At 44.6% G+C, this 19,314-nt stretch overlaps 1 protein-coding gene across 4 annotated transcripts; it reads left to right on the top strand.

Annotated features, from left to right (window-relative positions):
• Positions 1-653: 653 nt before the first annotated feature.
• Positions 654-17,430, top strand: LOC124020651 (alpha-2-macroglobulin-like). 4 transcript variants are annotated; one of them, XM_046335893.1, is made up of 37 exons: positions 654-725; positions 1,687-1,774; positions 1,930-2,110; positions 3,669-3,825; positions 4,351-4,403; positions 4,652-4,672; positions 4,912-5,077; positions 5,174-5,258; positions 5,939-6,089; positions 6,195-6,315; positions 6,724-6,833; positions 6,946-7,119; positions 7,736-7,963; positions 8,320-8,386; positions 8,463-8,605; positions 8,735-8,884; positions 9,210-9,362; positions 9,484-9,571; positions 9,756-9,906; positions 10,158-10,383; positions 10,452-10,578; positions 10,682-10,803; positions 10,885-10,936; positions 11,014-11,097; positions 11,192-11,368; positions 11,796-11,871; positions 12,043-12,199; positions 12,291-12,365; positions 15,010-15,172; positions 15,417-15,607; positions 15,866-16,081; positions 16,224-16,348; positions 16,559-16,649; positions 16,756-16,824; positions 16,955-17,060; positions 17,147-17,200; positions 17,351-17,430. In XM_046335893.1, exons 2-36 carry the CDS (start codon positions 1,689-1,691, stop codon positions 17,185-17,187), a joined length of 4,383 nt encoding a protein of 1,460 aa, XP_046191849.1. In that variant the 5' UTR covers positions 654-725; positions 1,687-1,688; the 3' UTR covers positions 17,188-17,200; positions 17,351-17,430. The 4 variants fall into 4 exon arrangements, with proteins under 4 accessions (XP_046191849.1, XP_046191848.1, XP_046191846.1 ...); XM_046335892.1 differs by having other exon boundaries at positions 8,460-8,605; positions 9,759-9,906; XM_046335890.1 differs by having other exon boundaries at positions 8,460-8,605.
• Positions 17,431-19,314: the final 1,884 nt, after the last annotated feature.

Here is a 19,314-nt window from a genome sequence, read left to right as displayed (position 1 = left end):
AGATGGGTAAAAATAAAAAGCAGATATTGAATATCTCTTTCAACATTAAGTTAGTAATTACACTTTGGATGGTGTGTCGATACACCCAGTCACTACAAAGATACAGGCGTCCTTCCCAACTCAGTTGCCAGAGAGGAAGGAAACTGCTCAGGGATTTTACCATGAGGCCAATGGTGACTTTAAAACAGTTACAGAGTTCAATGGCTGTGATAAGAGGGGATTAAATGATCTGTCCTGCGTTACCCCGGTGGAAGGATTGTCCGGGATGCCTCTGGAGCATGAGCCAGGTGCCCCTTTAAAGCCATCTCAAAACAAAGCGATGTAGGTCAAATCAAATGTTATTTGTCACATGCGCGAATACAAGTGTAGACGTGAAATGCTTACTTACAAGCCCTTAACCAACAGTGCAGTTCAAGAAGAGGAAAATATTGACCAAGTAGACTAAAATAAACAGTAACACAATAAGAATAACAATAACGAGGCTATATACAGGGGGCACAGGTACCGAGTCCACATGTTAGTTGAGGTAATCAACACGCTGCCTTGTTGACAATATGATCGAGTATTTGAAATGGACGTTCAGTCTAATCGAACTCCCTGAATATCCAGCAGGTGCGAGCGCTTAGTAATTAGAAGGGGAAAAAGTCCGGAACTAAGGATATTTATAGGGACATGACCGACGGGGGATGTTTACTTTCGACTGAGTCCACAAACAACCCGCTGCGGTGAGTATGCCTAGTGCACAGGTGTTCTAGCAACTTGTGTTGCAATCATATACCCAAAACAATAGTTTTTAAATGTTACTTGCATCTGGTCTTTTACAGGCTATACCAAATGCAATCCAAAAGGGTTTAGCAACATAATACTGTCTCCTAGTGCACGTTACACTTTTGCAATCTGTGTTTTGCGCCCAGTTTCTAGCCGATACATTGTAACTCGGTTTAGAAGAAAAACACTAACCTACATGCAATTGAGACTTTTTTTTACCGACCTGTGTCTGCAGCCTGGTCTCATGGACTATATGTAACATAGTAAATGTAAATCTGACAGGCTGAAATCTGTATGAAATGTTAAGTTTGGTATTTTTACAGAAGACTGACAGCTACAATAACCAAAAGGGTGGAGGGGTGGGTGTAGTAAAACTGCCGTATAACATTTTGGGTAATAAGCAACTTCATCATCTAGTTAGCTAAAAGGGTTAAGGTTAGCCAACATGCTAACCACCTTTACTCCTAATGTTAGCTACCTAGTTCATGTTGGCCACAACAAATTGGAATTTGTAAGATGTCTATTTTTAACATCATCTGAAATGAATGTAATACATATAAAATGTAATATATCATACTTGGTTTTCGGTTTTGCGTACAAAATGGTCTGAGACCTGTTTGGGGAAGCTTCTCCCTGTCTGGTGGTATGTCAGTGGGTAGATGCTTCTGATATGGAGTGCATGGTTTGCAGTGCCCAGGAAAGAATTTTAAATTAAATTGTTTGGTCTCTCACCCCCTTCTCTGTAGAATTGTATTTTATTAGCCAACCCTTAACCTATATCTCCTAAACTGCTGTGGAAGCTCTAACCTTATAGGTGAAGTCAATTGACAATCTGGATCCCATCTAGACACAACCTGTATACTGTGCAGTAGGAATACTGGGTCATAACAGACTTGGTGGTTTCTCTTTCTCCTTTAGTCATGGTTCTTCCTGGGCTTCAGGTTTGGAGATGGATACTCTTTGCCTGCATTCACTGGCTTTGTGTCTGTCAAGAGACTCCAAGACCGTAAGTCCATCTGCAGTTAGAATTTAGTGATCAGACTTGTCAGAGCAATTTTTCACCTACCCTTTCTGCAGATCTTTATCCCCTCTTGTATATTTCAACTGGCTTTGGGTTTAGAGATGTACTGATTTTCCTGTCGCCGGGTGTGTTCTCTGTAGGGTTTACATGGTAGCCGTTCCTGCAGTGATCCAGGCAGGCTCAGAGGCCAAGCTTTGTGCCAGCCTTCTGCAGCCCAACGAGACCCTGGTCATGACCGTATCTCTGATGGCCGACGGGCAGAACGAGAGACTTCTCCACCAGAGTTCCGACCAAGAGTTTCACCGCTGTTTCCAGTTTCAGGTCAGCCCAGCACTGGTGGACTTTCAGAACCATTCCATTAAGAGTGGACTGTACTGCTTAGGTTCTTTGTGCAATGCCAGCTTGTTTTATGGCAAATGTCAGTGGTGGCCTACTAGAACTTTTCTTCCAATTTGTACCAGGTTTTGATTGAATGCTAGTATATACTATTGAGACATGTTATATACAGTGGGGCAAAGAAGTATTTATAGTCAGCCACCAATTGTACAAGTTCTCCCACTTAAAAAGGAGAGGCCTGTAATTTTCATCATGGGTACAAACAAAATAAGGAAAGAAAAAATCACATTGTAGGATTTTTAATACATGTATTTGCAAATTATGGTGGAAAGTATTTGGTCAATAACAAAAGTTTATTTATCTCAATACTTTGTTATATACCCTTTGTTGGCAATGACAGAGGTGAAGACATACAGAAAACATGTGACAAGGTTTTCACACACTGTTGCTGGTATTTTGGCCCATTCCTCCATGCAGATCTCCTCTAGAGCAGTGATGTTTTGGGGCTGTTGCTGGGAAACACTGACTTCCAACTCCCTGAAGATTTTCTATGGGGTTGAGATCTGGAGACTGGCTAGTCCACTCCAGGACCTTGAAATGCTTCTTACGAAGCCACTCCTTCGCCCGGGCGGTGTGTTTGGGATCATTGTCATGCTGAAAGACCCAGCCACGTTTCATCCTCAATGCCCTTGCTGATGGAAGGAGGTTTTCACTCAATCTCACGATACATGGCCTCATTCTTTCCTTTACACGGATCAGTCGTCCTGGTCCCTTTGCAGAAAAACAGCCCCAATGCATGATGTTTCCACCCCCATGCTTCACAGTAGGTTTGGATGCAACTCAGCATTCTTTGTCCTCCAAACATGACGAGTTGAGTTTTTACCAAAAAGTTATATTTTGGTTTCATCTGACCATATGACATTCTCGCAATCTTCTTCTGGATCATCCAAATGCTCTCTCGTGAGATCTTGCATGGAGCCCCAGATCGAGGGAGATTATCAGTGGTCTTGTATGTCTTCCATTTCCTAATAATTGCTCCCACAGTTGATTTCTTCAAACCAAGCTACTTACCTATTGCAGATTCAGTCTTCCCAGCCTGGTGCAGGTCTACAATTTTGTTTCTGGTGTCCTTTGACAGCTCTTTGGTCTTGCCCATAGTGGAGTTTGGAGTGTGACTGTTTGAGGTTGTGGACAGGTGTATTTTATACTGATAACAAGTTCAAACAATTACAAATCCTACAATGTGATTTTCTGGGGAAAATAAATTCTCATTTTGTCTGTCATAGTTGAAGTGTACCTATGATGATTACAAATTACAGGCCTCTCCTTTTTAAGTGGGAGAACTTGCACAATTGGTGGCTGACTATAAATACTTCTTTGCCCCACTGTCTGTAACTTACAGTAGGCTGAATGCATAATGGGATCCCTCTACCTTGACGTGGCTAGTGGCTCTTACCAACTGGGCCACACGGCACCACATTTGAATGTCCTATGTTATCGGTCCGTTTGTTCACCGGCGTTGCCCTGTTTCCGTCCCTGACAGGCGCCTAGTGTGAAGAGCGACGAAGTGCAGAACTTTAAGGTGGAGGTTCGAGGAGAAACATTCCTATCAACAGAGGAGAGAAGGGTCATGATCAAACCCTACAGCCCCATGACGTTCATCCAAACGGACAAACCAATCTACAACCCAGGACAAACTGGTAATGTTAGAGCCGGTACACCTTTAGTCTGGTTGCTAAGAAACGGGCCAATGTTCTGTAATGGTTTACTCCGGGGCTTTGACCTTTTTGGGCCCCTGACCCCCACTTTGACATCAACAGTTATCCACGACCCCACCGTGCTCCCTTTGTTTATTTGAGGCCATAACAGTTTGACAATGAAGTACTGTTGGACTGAAATCTGAAGGAAGTCTTGTTTGAAAGGCATTAGGCAATAATTGTGTAGAAAAGAACACTATCATTGCTGACCCATGCTCTTCCCCAGTCTGTTCTAGCGTCATGCGTGGCTTATGAGGATTGTAGAGGGAAACGGTAGACATCTGAAGAGCCTCGTTGTTCAGGAATGTGGTGCAGATGCAGTAAATCCCCCCTGGGTTCAATCAGGATATGTACACTGGAATCAGGCTGGAAATCCTCAACCAGTATTTCTGGGAATCCTTGGAATTGAGAAAGTTGCCTGAAATTCTGCTTCTAATATTCTCATTGTTTGTCGTTGGCTGTTTACAGTGCTTTTTAGAGTCGTCACCTTGGATACCCATTTTAGCCCCGTCAATCAGCTGGTGAGTTGAAAATATACGTTTGACAATAGTATTTTAGTTCAGTCTCTACTATTTCAATCCAAGATGCAGAAGTGTCACACTACTGTGATGGACATAGCAGTCTGGTATTATGTACAGCAATCAACCAGCCAGGACATGAGGCTTCCATTCGTATAGGTCAGATTGGAATGTATGGGATCATCATCAATGTTTTGGCATTGGAGTTCTTAATGAAACATGACTCCATCTCTTGTCTTTGCCCTTCACAGTACAACATTGTGGAACTTGAGGTAAGATCCTTGTTGGTGTAACTTTATGTTGACTGTCTGTGTAAAGACTGCAGCATTATGACTCCCCCTGCTAGCTAGGTCCTCATATCCACCTACTGTAGAAGATGGCTAAATACTTCCAATCAGCGTTGTGTGTAATCTTGGCCCTCTTCAGTAGATGACTATTGCAGATAGAACTGACTCCTTGTCCTGTATACCGTTGTGTCCTGCTGAACATGCCCCTTCCTATGAACCAACAGGATGTTAATCACAACCGGATTGGACAGTGGGTTAACACTACATCCGGTGGCAACATTCTGCAGCTTTCTCACCCCCTGAACTCTGAAGCACCTGTAGGATCCTATACCATTGTAGTGTGGATTGGTGAAGAGAAAATCTACCACAACTTCAAGGTAGAACAGTATGGTAGGTTGAGTTTCTCTTTCATGCTCGGTAATGTTGCGTCAATGCATCACAATCCTGGAACGTTCTGGAGTTGACTGCTGTTCTTTTTATCTGTAGTTTTGCCCAAGTTTGAGATCAAAATGAACCTCACTGACAAGATCAGCGTTGTTCAAGAAGAGTATGAAGTGAAAGTGTGTGCAGAGTGAGTAAACACTATTGGTGATTTGCAATGTACTGTAGTTACAAGGTGATGTGTAACTACATGTCATTAATTATCTCATTACGTGAAGGCAGACCTGGGTTGAATTACTATTAGAAGTATTTAATTTATTTACAGTGATATAGGTGATCAATGTCAGAGGTATAGAATACAATATAAACATATGAGATGAGTAATGCAAGGTATGTAAGCATTACTAGTGACTAGTATTCCAATGATGTCAAGTCTGTAGGCAGCAGCCTCTGCTAGTACTGTAGCTTAATTTGATAATACACTTATTTAAATCTAAAAGTCCTTAAATATGCATGTGGTCTGCATTAATGACCCATGCTAATTGAAGACCTATAGTGCTACTGCGCAAGTCTTAAACTGCTGCTAGGATCCCTGAGATTTGTTAGTGGCATTTACATGAACAGCTGGTTCTTCGGTCATAAAGCATCTCAAGTTAGGATGGCAGTTCTAGGATCAGGTCCCAGCCTGACATGTGACCTTGTTCATTATGATCTATAGTTAAAACTGATCCCGTTCTGAGGCTCTATGAATACAGGTCCAGATTCATTGACCGTGTTAAACGCCTGACTTCAAGCCTTTAGGTCTTAAGTTTTTAATATGGTAACTGGATGTAGGAAGTTGACACTTGTCTTGTTGTGAATTGAAATCAGATACACGTATGGGCAGCCTGTACCCGGTAAAGCAGGGGTCAAGTTGTGCCGACCCTTGGTGGACAATGCAGTGATACCAATAACAATTGATGAGCGAAATCCACAAGGAGTTCCTGATTACACACCTCCGTGCCACAAAGAGTCAATAGAGGTCTGTATGCTTTCCTAAAACGAGTAGTGCTGTTTTTACCAACATGTTACATTTTGAATGGGTTTTAAATCTGTTTTTATGTGTGGTTCTGCTTGCTTTTCCTAGATGGACCATACTGGCTGTGCTTCTTGTGTCTTCAACATGGCACTTTTCACAAAGAATGCAGGAGAGAAATTGCTGGGAGACGTGTTTAGTTTCCATGCAGAAGTACAGGAGGAGGGGACGGGCAAGTCCTCATCACAATCATTATGAGATGCGTCATGTTGTTGACTCAATACAAACCCTTAATTTCACTTCAGCTGATGGCGACGTAACTGTTGCCTGTTTCATTAGATCAGGTTCCCTAACTGTCCTGGGGTTCCCCCTGAGTTCATGTTTTGGTTTTTGCCCGAGCGCTACACAGCTGACTGAAATAACCATCTCGTAATGTAGTTTTGATTTGAATCGGCTGGAGAGCCAGGGCAAGAAACTACAAGGTGCACCCAGGGGGGGTCCCAGAACTGAGTTTGGGTTACTCTGCGTTGGCTCAAGGTTTGGTAAGAAGGGGCTTTTTGACCGTTGGTGCTGCAGCAGGGTGTTGTGTAATGCTGTTTCTGTATTGTGAAATAAAACTATATTTGTTTTCATTTGACAGGTATTACACTGTCTGAGGAAAAAAATGTAGAGCTGTCCTATGTGATTGGAGAATTCACATTTGTTGACACGCCCCAAATCTATGAGCATGGATCAATTATCGAAGGCAAGGTAAGTCCAAATGGTGTTCCTGTTGCATTGTGTATGCTTTGTTTGTCCTGCTTCCTGAACTACCAGTATGTGGTGTCACTTCATTCATACAACACCCCCCCTTTTTCTTCAGATAAATGCTGTTCGCTATAACAACGCACCCATCTCTGACATGTTAGTCTACCTGTTCGAGGAGAAAGGCTGGTCCTCATATCTACGACTACAGAACCTAACCACGGACAGTCGTGGTATTGCCAGGTTCTCTGTCAACACAACCAGTCTGCCCAAAGAGAATATTAACCTCGTAGTAAGTATGATTCCTTCTAGGTTTTTTTAAGCAAGCAAAAAGGGTCGTTAACCTATGGTTGAACCGACTCAACTTAGCTCTGGGATGTTTAGATAAGATGGAGAGTTCCAGATAATGGTAAAGTCTTCTAAATAGTGATGGATGAAGGTGAAGATTCCAGAAGTTAATCTGGATAAGTGAGTGAGCTAGTGGGTTGGAATCAACTTTTGAACCTGTTCTGTCCTGGTCATAGGAGGAAAGACATTTTATAACCTACATATTTAGTATATAAACTGTTTGTGGTTTCATGGCTCCGAGAATAAATACTATCATCTAATTTTGATAAGACTCTTTTATACAAATAAGAATCTTACAAATTCTTAGAGTGCATTTAATTAATGAACACATTTAGGAATTATGACATTCCTGTGACGGGGGAACAGAAACGTGCACCGCTTGGGGTCCCCAGGACAGTTGGGGAAACGATTCCCAGAGGTCATGACCTTAACAGGCTAGGTGGAAGTAAGGTGGATCTGTTACCATATTGCTTCCTGTTTTCTCTCAGATCCCCACTGTATATAGGAGGGGTTGATTTAGGATTGGGGCTTTAGTTACTATTCCTTTTGTTCCTTTCCAGGTGAGCGACACCCCACAAGTGGAGTACCCGGGATACAGGGTCCCCTATTTCAACAGAGGGCAACACCTACTCTCGCTGATCCAGCCCGCTGACATTAAACCGTCCAGCTCCCTGGCTATTCAGAAGGTGGAGAAACCACTGGCGTGTGGGCAGGCGGTGTCGATCACCATCCGCTATGCCATCGTAGGGGAGACTGTCCCAAAGGGCTCTGTGGCTGTCCTCTACCTGGTGAGTAGAACCAGGAACAACCTGCAAACCCATGGTGCCTCTCAAACAGCACCATATTTCCTATTTGCACTCCTTTTGACACACTTTCAAAGGAAGGATGTTCCTAAACTACACCAATAGTCCTAATCAACCACTGTAACCCAACCTTGCTCGTGTTACAAATTGGAATTCGTGATATATATAATACATTTATCAAATTCATAACCTAAATGGATGATGGGCATCCACAAATGAATAGGTGCTAACGTATCATGCTAATTGGAGTCCTGGATTTGTTAACCGTGTTACGTCTACCCCGTGAGTCCAGGTTGCAACGTCTCCACTCTGTTGCTGAGAACTGTTTCCTCTCCCTCCAGGCCTTGTCCAGAGGGGTCATAGTTCAGCATGGACACATCAATGTTAATGTGCAGCAGGACGGTCCTGGTGAGTGAGTTTCATTAAGTGATTCTGAACGTTCTGGAAGGTGCTTAATGAGTGACCTGCTCTTGCGTTGCAGTAGTTGAGGGTGACGTCACATTGACGTTGGCGGTGGTCCCAGAGATGGCGCCGGTGGTTCAGCTCCTGGTGTACAGTATGCTACCCAGTGAGACTGTCATCGCCCACAGCATGAACTTCCCCACTGAGAAATGCTTCGGGAACAAGGTGTGTGGAAGAGTCTGGCATATCCCCAGTAACTGTATATCACAAACATTGTTGTGCCTTTATGAAAGGTGTCCAGTATTTCCATGCAGACTGTATCATACCTGGAGTAATGGTATCTGTGTCTGCCAGGTGTCGGTGGAGTTCTCTCCCTCCAACGCTGTCCCAGGGGAGGAGAACACCCTGCATCTCTCGGCCCGGCCCGGTTCCCTCTGTGGCCTCGGTGCTGTTGACCAGAGTGTTGGCGTCATGGAGCCAGGGAAGAGGCTGGATGCTGACAAGGTAACACGGCTCACTGAAGTGAACAGCGGTGGTACCACCATACCTACTGTTTTGGTGGTGCTGGGAATTACAACCAGTGACTACAGCAGACATGGAGTGGATCTGTTCACTGTTGGGAGCTTTTATCAAATGTGATGGGACTCATTCTCTGGCTTGAGGCCCACTTTCTATTGCCTCTCAGTAACTGGAAAGCACCTCCTTGTTGATGGGACAACGTTTAGCAATGGGCAACAAAATGGAGTTTCCCCAAGTAGTCGTTTCTGCCTGTTCTGTTTGGTCCCCAATGAACCAGGTAATTTCACACCTCCCTGTTGTCCCTTTCCAGATATTTAATTTGTTACCGGTCAAGGAGACGACCTATATTCCCTACGAGCTTGAAGATCCAGTAGCATGTTTAAGCGTTAGACCAAGGAGATCCATAATACCACACCCATATGGACCGTCTGAGCAGACAAACGATCCTTATGCAGTTTTTCAGGTAAATATTTCTGCCCTGTTTTCTCAACTTGATGAATCCGTCACCATACTGTTAGAATGTGTTAATCTTAATAGAATGACAAACAGACTTTTTATTACTAAATTGGTTCTGCTTTTTCTAGACACTGGGATTGAAGCTGGCGACTAACCTGGATATAAGAGTACCTTCCTGCCTCAGTTACCAGGGGAACCAGTACTATCGCTCCTATGGTGAGATGTCCTTACCAACCCTTATTCTCATTGCCAAGTCTAATGAATCTTGGGTTATGGATGACCTTTTGCTAGAATAACAAAGCCTGGTTAAACTGGTCTAAACACTGCATGCACTCACTGAGCCCAGCAGCATTCAGTCTGTTTTTAACTTGACACTAATGGCCATGTTTTGTGTTGGTAGTAGCTTACAGCCCAATGGCTAGGCCTGGATCAGCGGGTCCTAGACTTGAAATGGCTGTGGCTGGTGGACTTGCCGCTCCACCTCCGCCACCCATACAGACGGTCCGTACATTCTTCCCTGAGACATGGATCTGGGACCTTGTGGAAGTTGGGTAAGTGCTCTGCGGAGTGAGGCCGACCTCTGGTGAAAGCCCTCTTAGCTCTTGCCTCATCCAAACGGTAGTGGTGTAGATTAGGAACCTGAACCTCTGTAAACTGTAGGCCAGCTTTCTCTGAGGAAAGACCCTTTGACCTCAATGGGTGTCCCTGGTTAGATAAAGCTTAAATGCATTTGTAACAACAAACTGTGTTGAAATTAGACACGTGATGGCTTTCTGTTTGAACTCTGACCTCTGTATTCCAGGGAGTCTGGATCTTTAGATGTCCCTCTGACAGTCCCAGACACCATCACCACCTGGGAGACTGAAGTCTTCTGCCTGGCCCCCAGTGGCTTCGGTCTGGCTCCTCTGGTGGAGCTCACGGTCTTCCAACCCTTCTTCCTGGAGCTCACCCTGCCCTACTCAGTCATCCGGGGAGAGCACTTTGAGCTGAAGGCCACTGTGTTTAACTACCTCTCCAAGTGCATCATGGTACGACGCTGCACCAGGATGGTTTCTTGAGTTGTATTGTTATCTGACGCAGTGTTCCTCTTTGGCAGGTTTCTGTGACTCCAGCTCTTTCCTCAGACTACAGTCTCACACCCTTGCGTGATGTCCAGGACTCCTCGTGCTTGTGTGCCAATGGACGAAAGACCTTCAGTTGGACAATGGCCCCCTCTGTCCTGGGTTAGTCTTCATTCGTCTGTTCAAACGGCAGAATGGATGTCGACCTGAGTTGTGTACTGTCACCGTATTGGATGTTGTGTAACCTGCGCTGTACCGTGTGTAGGGGTTTTGAACGTGTCTGTTAGTGCGGCGGCTGTCCAGTCCCAGACTGCGTGTGACAATGGGGTTGTGAACGTACCGGAGAGAGGACGCGTGGACACAGTCACACGGAGCCTGCTGGTGAAGGTATGTAGTCTACTGCTGTGGGAGAACTAACGTTCGGTAGCACAGATACTGCCTCTGAAATGAATCCCTCTCCTCCTCCAGGCTGAGGGAACAGAGAAGAGCCACACCTACAACTGGTTGCTGTGTCCTACTGGTCAGTAATGAATCAACGTTGAATGTTCACGGTGGTTGACGTGATCATCTTCATTCAGCTCCTCTTTGTGTCCACAGGAGAAGCTCTGACGGAGGAGGCGGAACTGCAACTTCCCCAGAATGTGGTGGATGGCTCTGCTAGGATTTCCCTCTCAGTTCTGGGTAAAATAAACCATTGTGTAGTGGTGGGAAGACTACCCTTCTCCAGTGACGATGCTGCTGTTTGCTGTAACAGAAGTCCCTTGTTTCTCTGTAGGGGACATCCTGGGTCGGGCCCTCAACAACCTGGATGGACTGTTGCAGATGCCGTATGGGTGCGGGGAGCAGAATATGGCCCTGCTCTCCCCCAATATCTACATCCTGGAGTACCTGAGGAACACAGAGCAACTCACGCCAGCCATCCTAGAAAAGGCCACCAAGTTCCTCACTAGTGGTAGGAGAGTCCCTTAAAATCTGTCTATTAGAGGATTTCGGTTTTTTATTTTAGTGTTTCTCCACGGTGTACCCTGCTGTCATGGTAATGGCAGAGCTGCATAACTGATGATATCAATGTCTTAACATCACTGACCCAACACATGGTTTCTACTAAAGTCATTTGATGGTACAATATTGACACTGTCTCATAGTACCCGATTCCTTACATAGGGCAGGACTCTCCAACCTTGTTACTGTCCTGTATGTAGGTTTTCACTCCAACCCTAATCTCGCTCCCCTTCTAATAATTAGCCGGTTGAATGGGGTTAATTCCAACTTGGTTGGAGGGTAGCTCTCCATGAACAGGGTTGGGGAGCCATTTGGGGCACAGCTCTGGGAATAGAACAAGCGCTTGTTCACCGTTGATGATAAAAACCCACCGGCAGGTTACCAAAGGCAGCTGAACTACAAGAATGCCGATGGTGCGTACAGCACGTTTGGACAAGGCTTGGGGAACACCTGGTGAGTACTTGGCTTGTTTTTCACCTACTGGTAGTTTCAATGACGTATCGACCAATCAAATGGCATCTCTGGCATGGAGACGATGGATAGGACAGCTGACGTGTGATGTCATGACTTGGAGCTTGACGATATTATGTCAGGGCTTTTAAATGAATCCACTTCTTTCTTCAGGCTGACTGCTTTTGTCTTGAGATCCTTTGGCAAAGCCCGGTCTTTCATCTATGTTGACCCGGCAACGATGGAGCAATCCAAGACTTGGTTGGAACGTCAACAAGGCCAACATGGCTGTTTCAGAACTTTAGGGAAGCTCTTGAACAACCGACTGAAGGTATTTGTATTGCTAATAAACTGTTTGTCTGTTTCGTCAGACCGGCCATAGTTTGATTTCAACAGGCTAGTGTCTTGACATTGTTTTCTAGGGTGGAGTGACGGATGAAGTCACACTGACTGCTTACATCACTGCTTCAATGCTGGAGCTCAACATGTCCGTGACGGTAAGTAGCTTCACTCCATGGAACCATTTCTCACACCGTCATTACAGGCTACTCATTCAGCCTCCTGTATGAAATCTGTCTTACATCAACTGTCATTTACATCTTCTACGACGTAGTGAAGTAATTTCTCTGCAAGTAGCCTATGAAATGACAAAGAATGGGCTTAGATATGTAAGGGAACACCCCCCTGAAATGGACAAAAATGAATGGGAAGTCATTGGCACTGGACAAACCATATACCACTCAATTTGGCGTCGTTTTGTTCAAAGTTGATTGCAAATGCCATATGGCAAATGCCAGGTGTAACACTTTGAAAATCCAACAGGTGGCTAGCGCGCTCCACTGTGGTTTTTCGTATTGCAAATGCAACAACTCAACATCAAAAAGCAAAATTTTGAAAAAGTGAGAAAAAATGCAAAAACCTAGCAACACCTTAAAGTGCTTTCTGGACTGTTTTTCGAAATTCTTTTGATTTGTGTCAATTACACGTATAAGAACTTCATCAACATACTTTAGTCATTTTTTAAATTATTTTTTACTTGTGCATAAGGCATAGGTTTTGTCCATTTGCAATGTGATTTCATAGGAAGTCAAAAGTAACTTTTTTGGGGGGCCAAATGTCTTAAGAAATTTGACATGCTCAAAAATCCTGCAGAAATGCCAAATTGACTGGCCTGATGAACACAGGATGGCCGGGCATTGATCGCTCGTTGTGTTGATTTCTTTATGTCCATTGGTTTATGTTTTCTCGCTTTTGCAAATTCACTGTGCATTTGCAATATGGTTCAATGGGCATTTACCATCACGAATTTGTCATGCTATAAAAATCCTGCAGGAATGCAAAATTGATGGCTGGGCAGTGATTCTGGTACCTCGCTGTTTAAACATATTGCAAATGGACAATAGTCACCAGCAAGTCACTGTCCATCAGTCAATTGGATATCATTCTGACACCAAACCCACTTTTTCCAACTCGTTTAGTAGCCAACTATCACATACTACAGAGCTGGCCCAAAATTCACAACTCCTTCTATTCAAACCATAATAAAACCGTAGTTGCGTTCCAGCTGCGGGTCCAGTTCTGATATGTGTAGGCCTAGCTGAGGCAACCCCGAATCCCAAGTTTCGGCTCGATAGGTCATTTGGTGCCCGAGCAAGACCCTAATTGGTGCTGAAAATCCACTTGTTTCCATGCCTTGCTACGGGGTCCTTGAATGAGCTATCGGACAAAAACGTTGGGGTCCGTCTATATGGGCCGAGGCGGTCGACAATGCACCTAGTCTTGCGACTCTGGGACATTTCTAAATGTTGTCATTTTCGTGATGGTCAAAATGAATTGAAGTCATTGCAAATGTACGAGACTGTTTCTCGGTCCGAGAACCTTCTAGAGCCACGTAACTCACCACGCACTCACCATCGACCCGAGGTCCAGAACAGATTTTGGAATTCTAGGTCTGACGTTTCTTAAAGTTCCAACAAGGTTAACTAATACAGGCACCGTCTGTCTCTACGCACCCCAATGGGTCCCTCCTGCCAAGCTGTGTGTGATTTAGTTTTCCTTTGAAATTTTATGGGAAAAATGACTGATTTCCAGTTCATGGGGGTTGCCTAATCACACATATGAAGTTTTGAAAAGATCTGACCTTTTTAACCCTTGGCAACAGCCAATATGACACCATTTAAGGCACTTCCGGTTGGCACAGGAAGCTATAAATAAACTCATATCCTGACTGGGGTATGCCTTTACGGAGGGTTTAGTGAGTGTTATTTCAGAAAATCACAAATCTCGCAGAGCTCCGCAGCACACTTTAAAAAGATTTGTATGAACACCCTGCAGCTGGATCTGTAACATCACCAATTTGACATTGTACGATTTCTCTTAAATGACGATAGAGCTTTTATCTATTTGAATTTTGGACCTTTTATCCCAGAAAATGGCCATAACTCAAAAACCGTTGAGGCCTAGACGCCATCTTGTTCGGGGCCAACTGCCCATTATGCCAAACCTACGCTCACCAAGTTTCTGCTTTGAAATATTTTCCATTTAGGAGAAGGCCACGTTGTGTTTTGTACATTTGCAATATGATTGCTTATGCCCTCTTGTGGGATTTACCGGGACAGCGGAAAAATGACAACTTGATTCTTTTATAAAACGGAAACCGAATGTCTGAGTTCGTTTGACTTCCCGGTAGATCCGGCCCTGCCGCACGGCCCGACGCAGTCTGTGAATTTTACAAATGTTTTTGGACGTCTAGTAAGGGACCGTATATTTGCAATATGGACTTTCTCACTAACCATATGGCAAAATGTTCCCTTAAGGTGTGTTGCTACTGATATTAGGCTCTGTATGCTACTGTAAAGTGAGAAAGGAAATGTGCTGTTGTCTGGTCCCAGATCTGTTGGAGTTTATTTTTAGAGTGCCGTGCCTCTTTAGCAGGGGACCTCTGCATATACACAAATTATACCCTTTACAAATGTAATAAAATGTACAAGGAAAAACAATCCCGTTCCTCAGCAAAAAGTGTTCCCTGATCAACAATTTGACCTGCCTGAGGCCCCAGAACAGCAAGTTGAATGGAACCCAGTCCAAACTGATCTGGAACCAGGCTGGCTTTTAATGTGCTGCTGTCATTCTGTGCTCTAGGATCCTGTTGTGGACCACAGCTTGTCTTGCCTGAGGAACTCCACCAGTGATTTGTCCAACACCTACGCTACTGCTCTGCTGGCCTACACCTTCACCCTGGCGGGTGACATGGAGACACGGGCCCGGCTTCTGCAGCACCTCGACACCATCTCATTTCAAGAGGGTGAGCGATATCCTGCTAGCGCTGTCTTGCCTGGATAATGGAGTACTCTTAAAAGCGCAAACCCTCAGACCATCTGGCACTCCAGATGGGCCCAATAAAATTATTAATTTTAAATTATTAAGACAATACTCTTCCTACTAAAATAGTTTTGGACATGAATTGGAGCGGTCAGAACTTTGTATTGTGTAGTCTGTATTAGGATGAATAAGCTAGTCCTTATTCTGGTGTGCTCCTCAACCCTCAGGGGGTCTCCTGCACTGGTCCCAGTCCTCCTCGGAGACCTCACCCTCCCTGGAGGTGGAGATCAGCTCCTACATTCTGCTGGCGTCCCTCAGTGCCTCTTCTCGGTCCACCTCTGACCTGGGCTACGCCTCCCGCATCGTCAGGTGGCTGGTGAGGCAGCAGAACGCCTACGGAGGCTTCTCTTCCACCCAGGTATACTTCCTAAACACCAGTGGTCTGAAATGGTGCAAATAGTACAAACACTGACTCGTATCAGACCACAGGGCACGTGTTCTCCATGTCCAACCTGGTGAGGATCACTTCCACTGATGGAGCCTAGAAACCATCATCCTAATGGCTGGAATTGGGATTTAGTCACTTTAGCAACTGTTCAATGTGAGGAAAATAATCAACCCTTTAAAATGGTCTCTTTTCATTTTGAACCGATTGTCCTGTGGTGTGCATGTCTAGGACACGGTGGTGGCCCTCCAGGCCCTGGCTCTCTACTCCACCAGGGTGTTCAGTAGAGGAGGAGCCAGCACAGTGACGGTAAGGTCTCCCAGTGGGGACCGGTGCCTCTTCCATGTGAACCAAAACAACAAGCTTCTGTATCAGGAGAGGGCGCTGCAGGACACAGAAGGGAAGTACAGCGTTGAAGTGCAGGGCAGTGCTTGTGCCTCAGTGCAGGTCAGTGAATACACATCTCTCCTCCTGTCCTGTGGCGTAAGATGCACTTTAATACACATTACAGGGAAGCTGTTTCTTCTGGCTCATAAAATGTTTGTATTCGGACAGGATGGTTTCCCTGACTTCCTCTTCTCTATCCCAGGTGGTGCTCCGCTACAACGTCCCTACTCCTACCAGAAGCACAACGCTCAGTATCCAGGTGACTCCAGAGATGGACTGCAACAGGAAGTCTTTGAGACCCAGAGTCACGCTGAAGCTCCAGTCTCTGTAAGAATGAAGGACTTATTTGTATGAATTATTTTAAATGATCTGCAGAATGGGTTTGACCCAAATGAATTAGTGCTATACCTGTGTATAGGTTATTGACCTTCTCGTTGGTAGCTCGGCTTGGATCGGTCAGAATGCTTATCTGGTCTTTATGGCTAAAATAATCCAAGCATTTGATTATTCAAATCCGTTGTCAATCATCTTTCTCAGATATCATGGAAAGGAGCTCACCACCAATATGATTATAGTGGATTTGAAAATGCTCTCTGGGTTTTCTCCAGATCCAGACTCTTTGGGGAGGGTGAGTTGTTGGGACCTTTATCCACGGAGGTCTTGCCTCATCTGTGTCCCTTTGTTTAAGGATGAAGGTTCTTTGTTCATGCAATATCAATGACTTGTCTTCACAGCTGAGGGGTTCAAGTCAAGTGGATCGTGTTGATATCAAAGATGACCATGTGTTAATGTACTTGACAGAGGTGAGGTGAAAACCATCTATCAGTTTGAAACCATTCACATGGCGCTTCATTTAAACACGATATATTTTGATGTACAGTTACTTCTGCTGTGATCATTTAATGACCCGTATGTTTGTTTTTCTCCCAACAGCTGATATCACTACTTCCTTTCCGCATCACCCTGGACATCATACAGGAGCTCCCAGTACAGAATCTAAAGCCAGCAGTGGTCAAGATCTATGACTACTACCAGCCAAGTAAGTTACTCTACTAACCCCTCTTCTGAGGAACATTTGGTCAACTTGTTTTCATTTACTGAGACGGAGCTGTCTTGCGGTTACAGGTGACCAGGCTGAGACAGAATACGTCTTCCCTTGCAACTAGGGGTTCCAAACTGGTGAGCTACTTGAGATCTGTAGTTATTGGTGATGAATTGTGTTCTAGGTGGCTCGCGTACTATACATGATTTTAGGGAGCCAGTCTTCCTTTAATCTAAATGCTGGTCAGTTTGCTGACGGATTCATTAAATGTCTTTGCTCCTCGACAGGTGGAAGAAGATGTCACACCTGCGACCCTTGAGACGTCTTTCAAAAACTATGGATCTGGAAATAAAGTGTTTCATTAGAACCCCTTTCTGGAGCCTTTTGTCTTTGAGTAGTGAGGTGATTATCGAGGCAGTGGTGTTCATCCTGGGGTACATTTTACAGAATGTGATTGGGTCCAGTAAACAGAGCAGCCCTCTGGAGGTGTAGTTTCAATCTGTGCTGTTGATCAGTGTCGCCAATTGTACAAAAGTGTACGTAACTTTTGGTTCTCGTCTGTGACATGGGTCAGGACGTTTTACCACTAAATGATAAACTTCTTACAAGGTATTGAGTCCTGGTTATGAGTTCCTGATGAATGGTGTGGACAAGGCAGGGCAAGATGTGGTGGTAAACGCCTCACAAATCAATGAGATTGACGACCCAACAGATACTCTAGAGCCCTACTGATGACCCAACAGATACTCTAGAGCTCTAGAGCCCTACTGAAAGAAAACAGATACTCAAACATGCCCTACTGACAGTCCGACAGATGTTTAGGGCCCAACTGGGAAAGAAAATACCTGTTCTGGGTTGTACTCCTGTACCTGCTGAGCTGTCAAACTAAACCATCACTGCCCTACCGATGACAATACAGATGTTTTGGGGCCCTACCGACGACCCGACAGATACTCTAGGGCCCTACCGAGCCCTCTTGATTGGGCCCTACCGAATAGATCTGACAGATCAGTTGGCTCCAGTAATGACAGATGGTCACCAAACCACCCTGACAGATATCTAGGGCCCTACCGAACTCTATCAGATTTGGCACTGAGCTTTACCCACAGATACTTCCAACTGGACCTACTGACCCCCGACAGATCTTAGTCACTCTGGTATATCTGCTAGACTTTAGTATGCAAACATACTGGGATTAAGAGTAGCTGTGAAAAGCAGTGTTTCTGACCTGGAAATAAAAAAATCAAAATAAAATAAAAATAAAAACACATGTTTTGGGTTGATTACTGTACATGCTGAGCTGTCAAACTAAGTTCTGGGTTGACTGACAGCTCAGCATGTACAGTAAACTAAGCAATTAGTCTACTTAACAGACAATTAGAAGTTTCAGTTCAGAAGATTTAGCAAGCCAGTACTTGGGAAATCTTAAACAATAGTGAACACATATCACCATGTGAATTGTTTCATGAGCTGAAAAAATCCAGAAATGTCCCATGAGAAACAAAAATCTTCATTGTGCACAAATATTGAGCATTTAGACTTTTGTTAAGGTTATCCATCCAAATAACAGGTGGGGCTGATGACACATGTTCACCTTGTGCTGAAACAATGAGGCTGCTCTGAAATGTGCATTTGTCGCAATGCCACAGCTGTCAAGTTGAGGGCGCACCCAATTTCTGCTTACTGCAGAAATGTCTGCCAGAGCTGTTGCCAGATAATTGAGTCATTTCTCTACTACCCCCTTCTGTCGTATCATATCGACGGTTGTGGCTTGGACTGTTTCCCGCATCAAGTCATTTGTAAAGAAGGTGCCAGTACTTCAAACCGGCCTCATGACCAGGAATTGTAATCCTGCCAGCCCAGGAACTCCACATCCGGCTTCACCTGCAGGATGGTGAGACCAGCCACCTGGCAGCTGATGAAACTGGAGTATTTCTGGCTGGGCAAAGCCTTTTCATTGGGGGGGGCACTCTGATTGTCTGGCTCAGTGGGTTGGCCTATGCCCTCCCATGAATGGTAGATCAGGCCTCCATTTATTTCAATTGACTGCATTCCTTATATAAACTAACTCTTAAGTTGTTGCATGTATAATATCAACCCATCTTCAAAAATCACTGTTACAGGTGCAGTGATATCAAGTGTATTCTATCCATAAACTCAGATTAGGACCCTGACAGTCAGTTGGATCCAGTAAGGCAGAGGTCACCAAACCACCCTGTAGTCTCCTGGGGTCACTCGCTCACTTGTGGCT

This window comes from Oncorhynchus gorbuscha, unplaced genomic scaffold, assembly GCF_021184085.1.
Source record: "Oncorhynchus gorbuscha isolate QuinsamMale2020 ecotype Even-year unplaced genomic scaffold, OgorEven_v1.0 Un_scaffold_873, whole genome shotgun sequence".
NCBI classification, from domain to species: Eukaryota; Metazoa; Chordata; class Actinopteri; order Salmoniformes; family Salmonidae; genus Oncorhynchus; species Oncorhynchus gorbuscha.
The sequence above is the reverse complement of the archived record's forward strand: the minus strand, read 5'-3'. Positions and strand labels throughout refer to the sequence as shown.

Excerpts from the sequence above, each read along its gene's own strand:
- LOC124020651 (XM_046335890.1), top strand. The coding sequence starts at position 1,689 with ATGGTTCTTCCTGGGCTTCAGGTTTGGAGATGGATACTCTTTGCCTGC. Across the intron at positions 4,673-4,911 it reads ACAACATTGTGGAACTTGAG|GATGTTAATCACAACCGGAT; the intron begins GTAAGATCCTTG and ends ATGAACCAACAG. Across the intron at positions 8,606-8,734 it reads AGAAATGCTTCGGGAACAAG|GTGTCGGTGGAGTTCTCTCC; the intron begins GTGTGTGGAAGA and ends TGTGTCTGCCAG.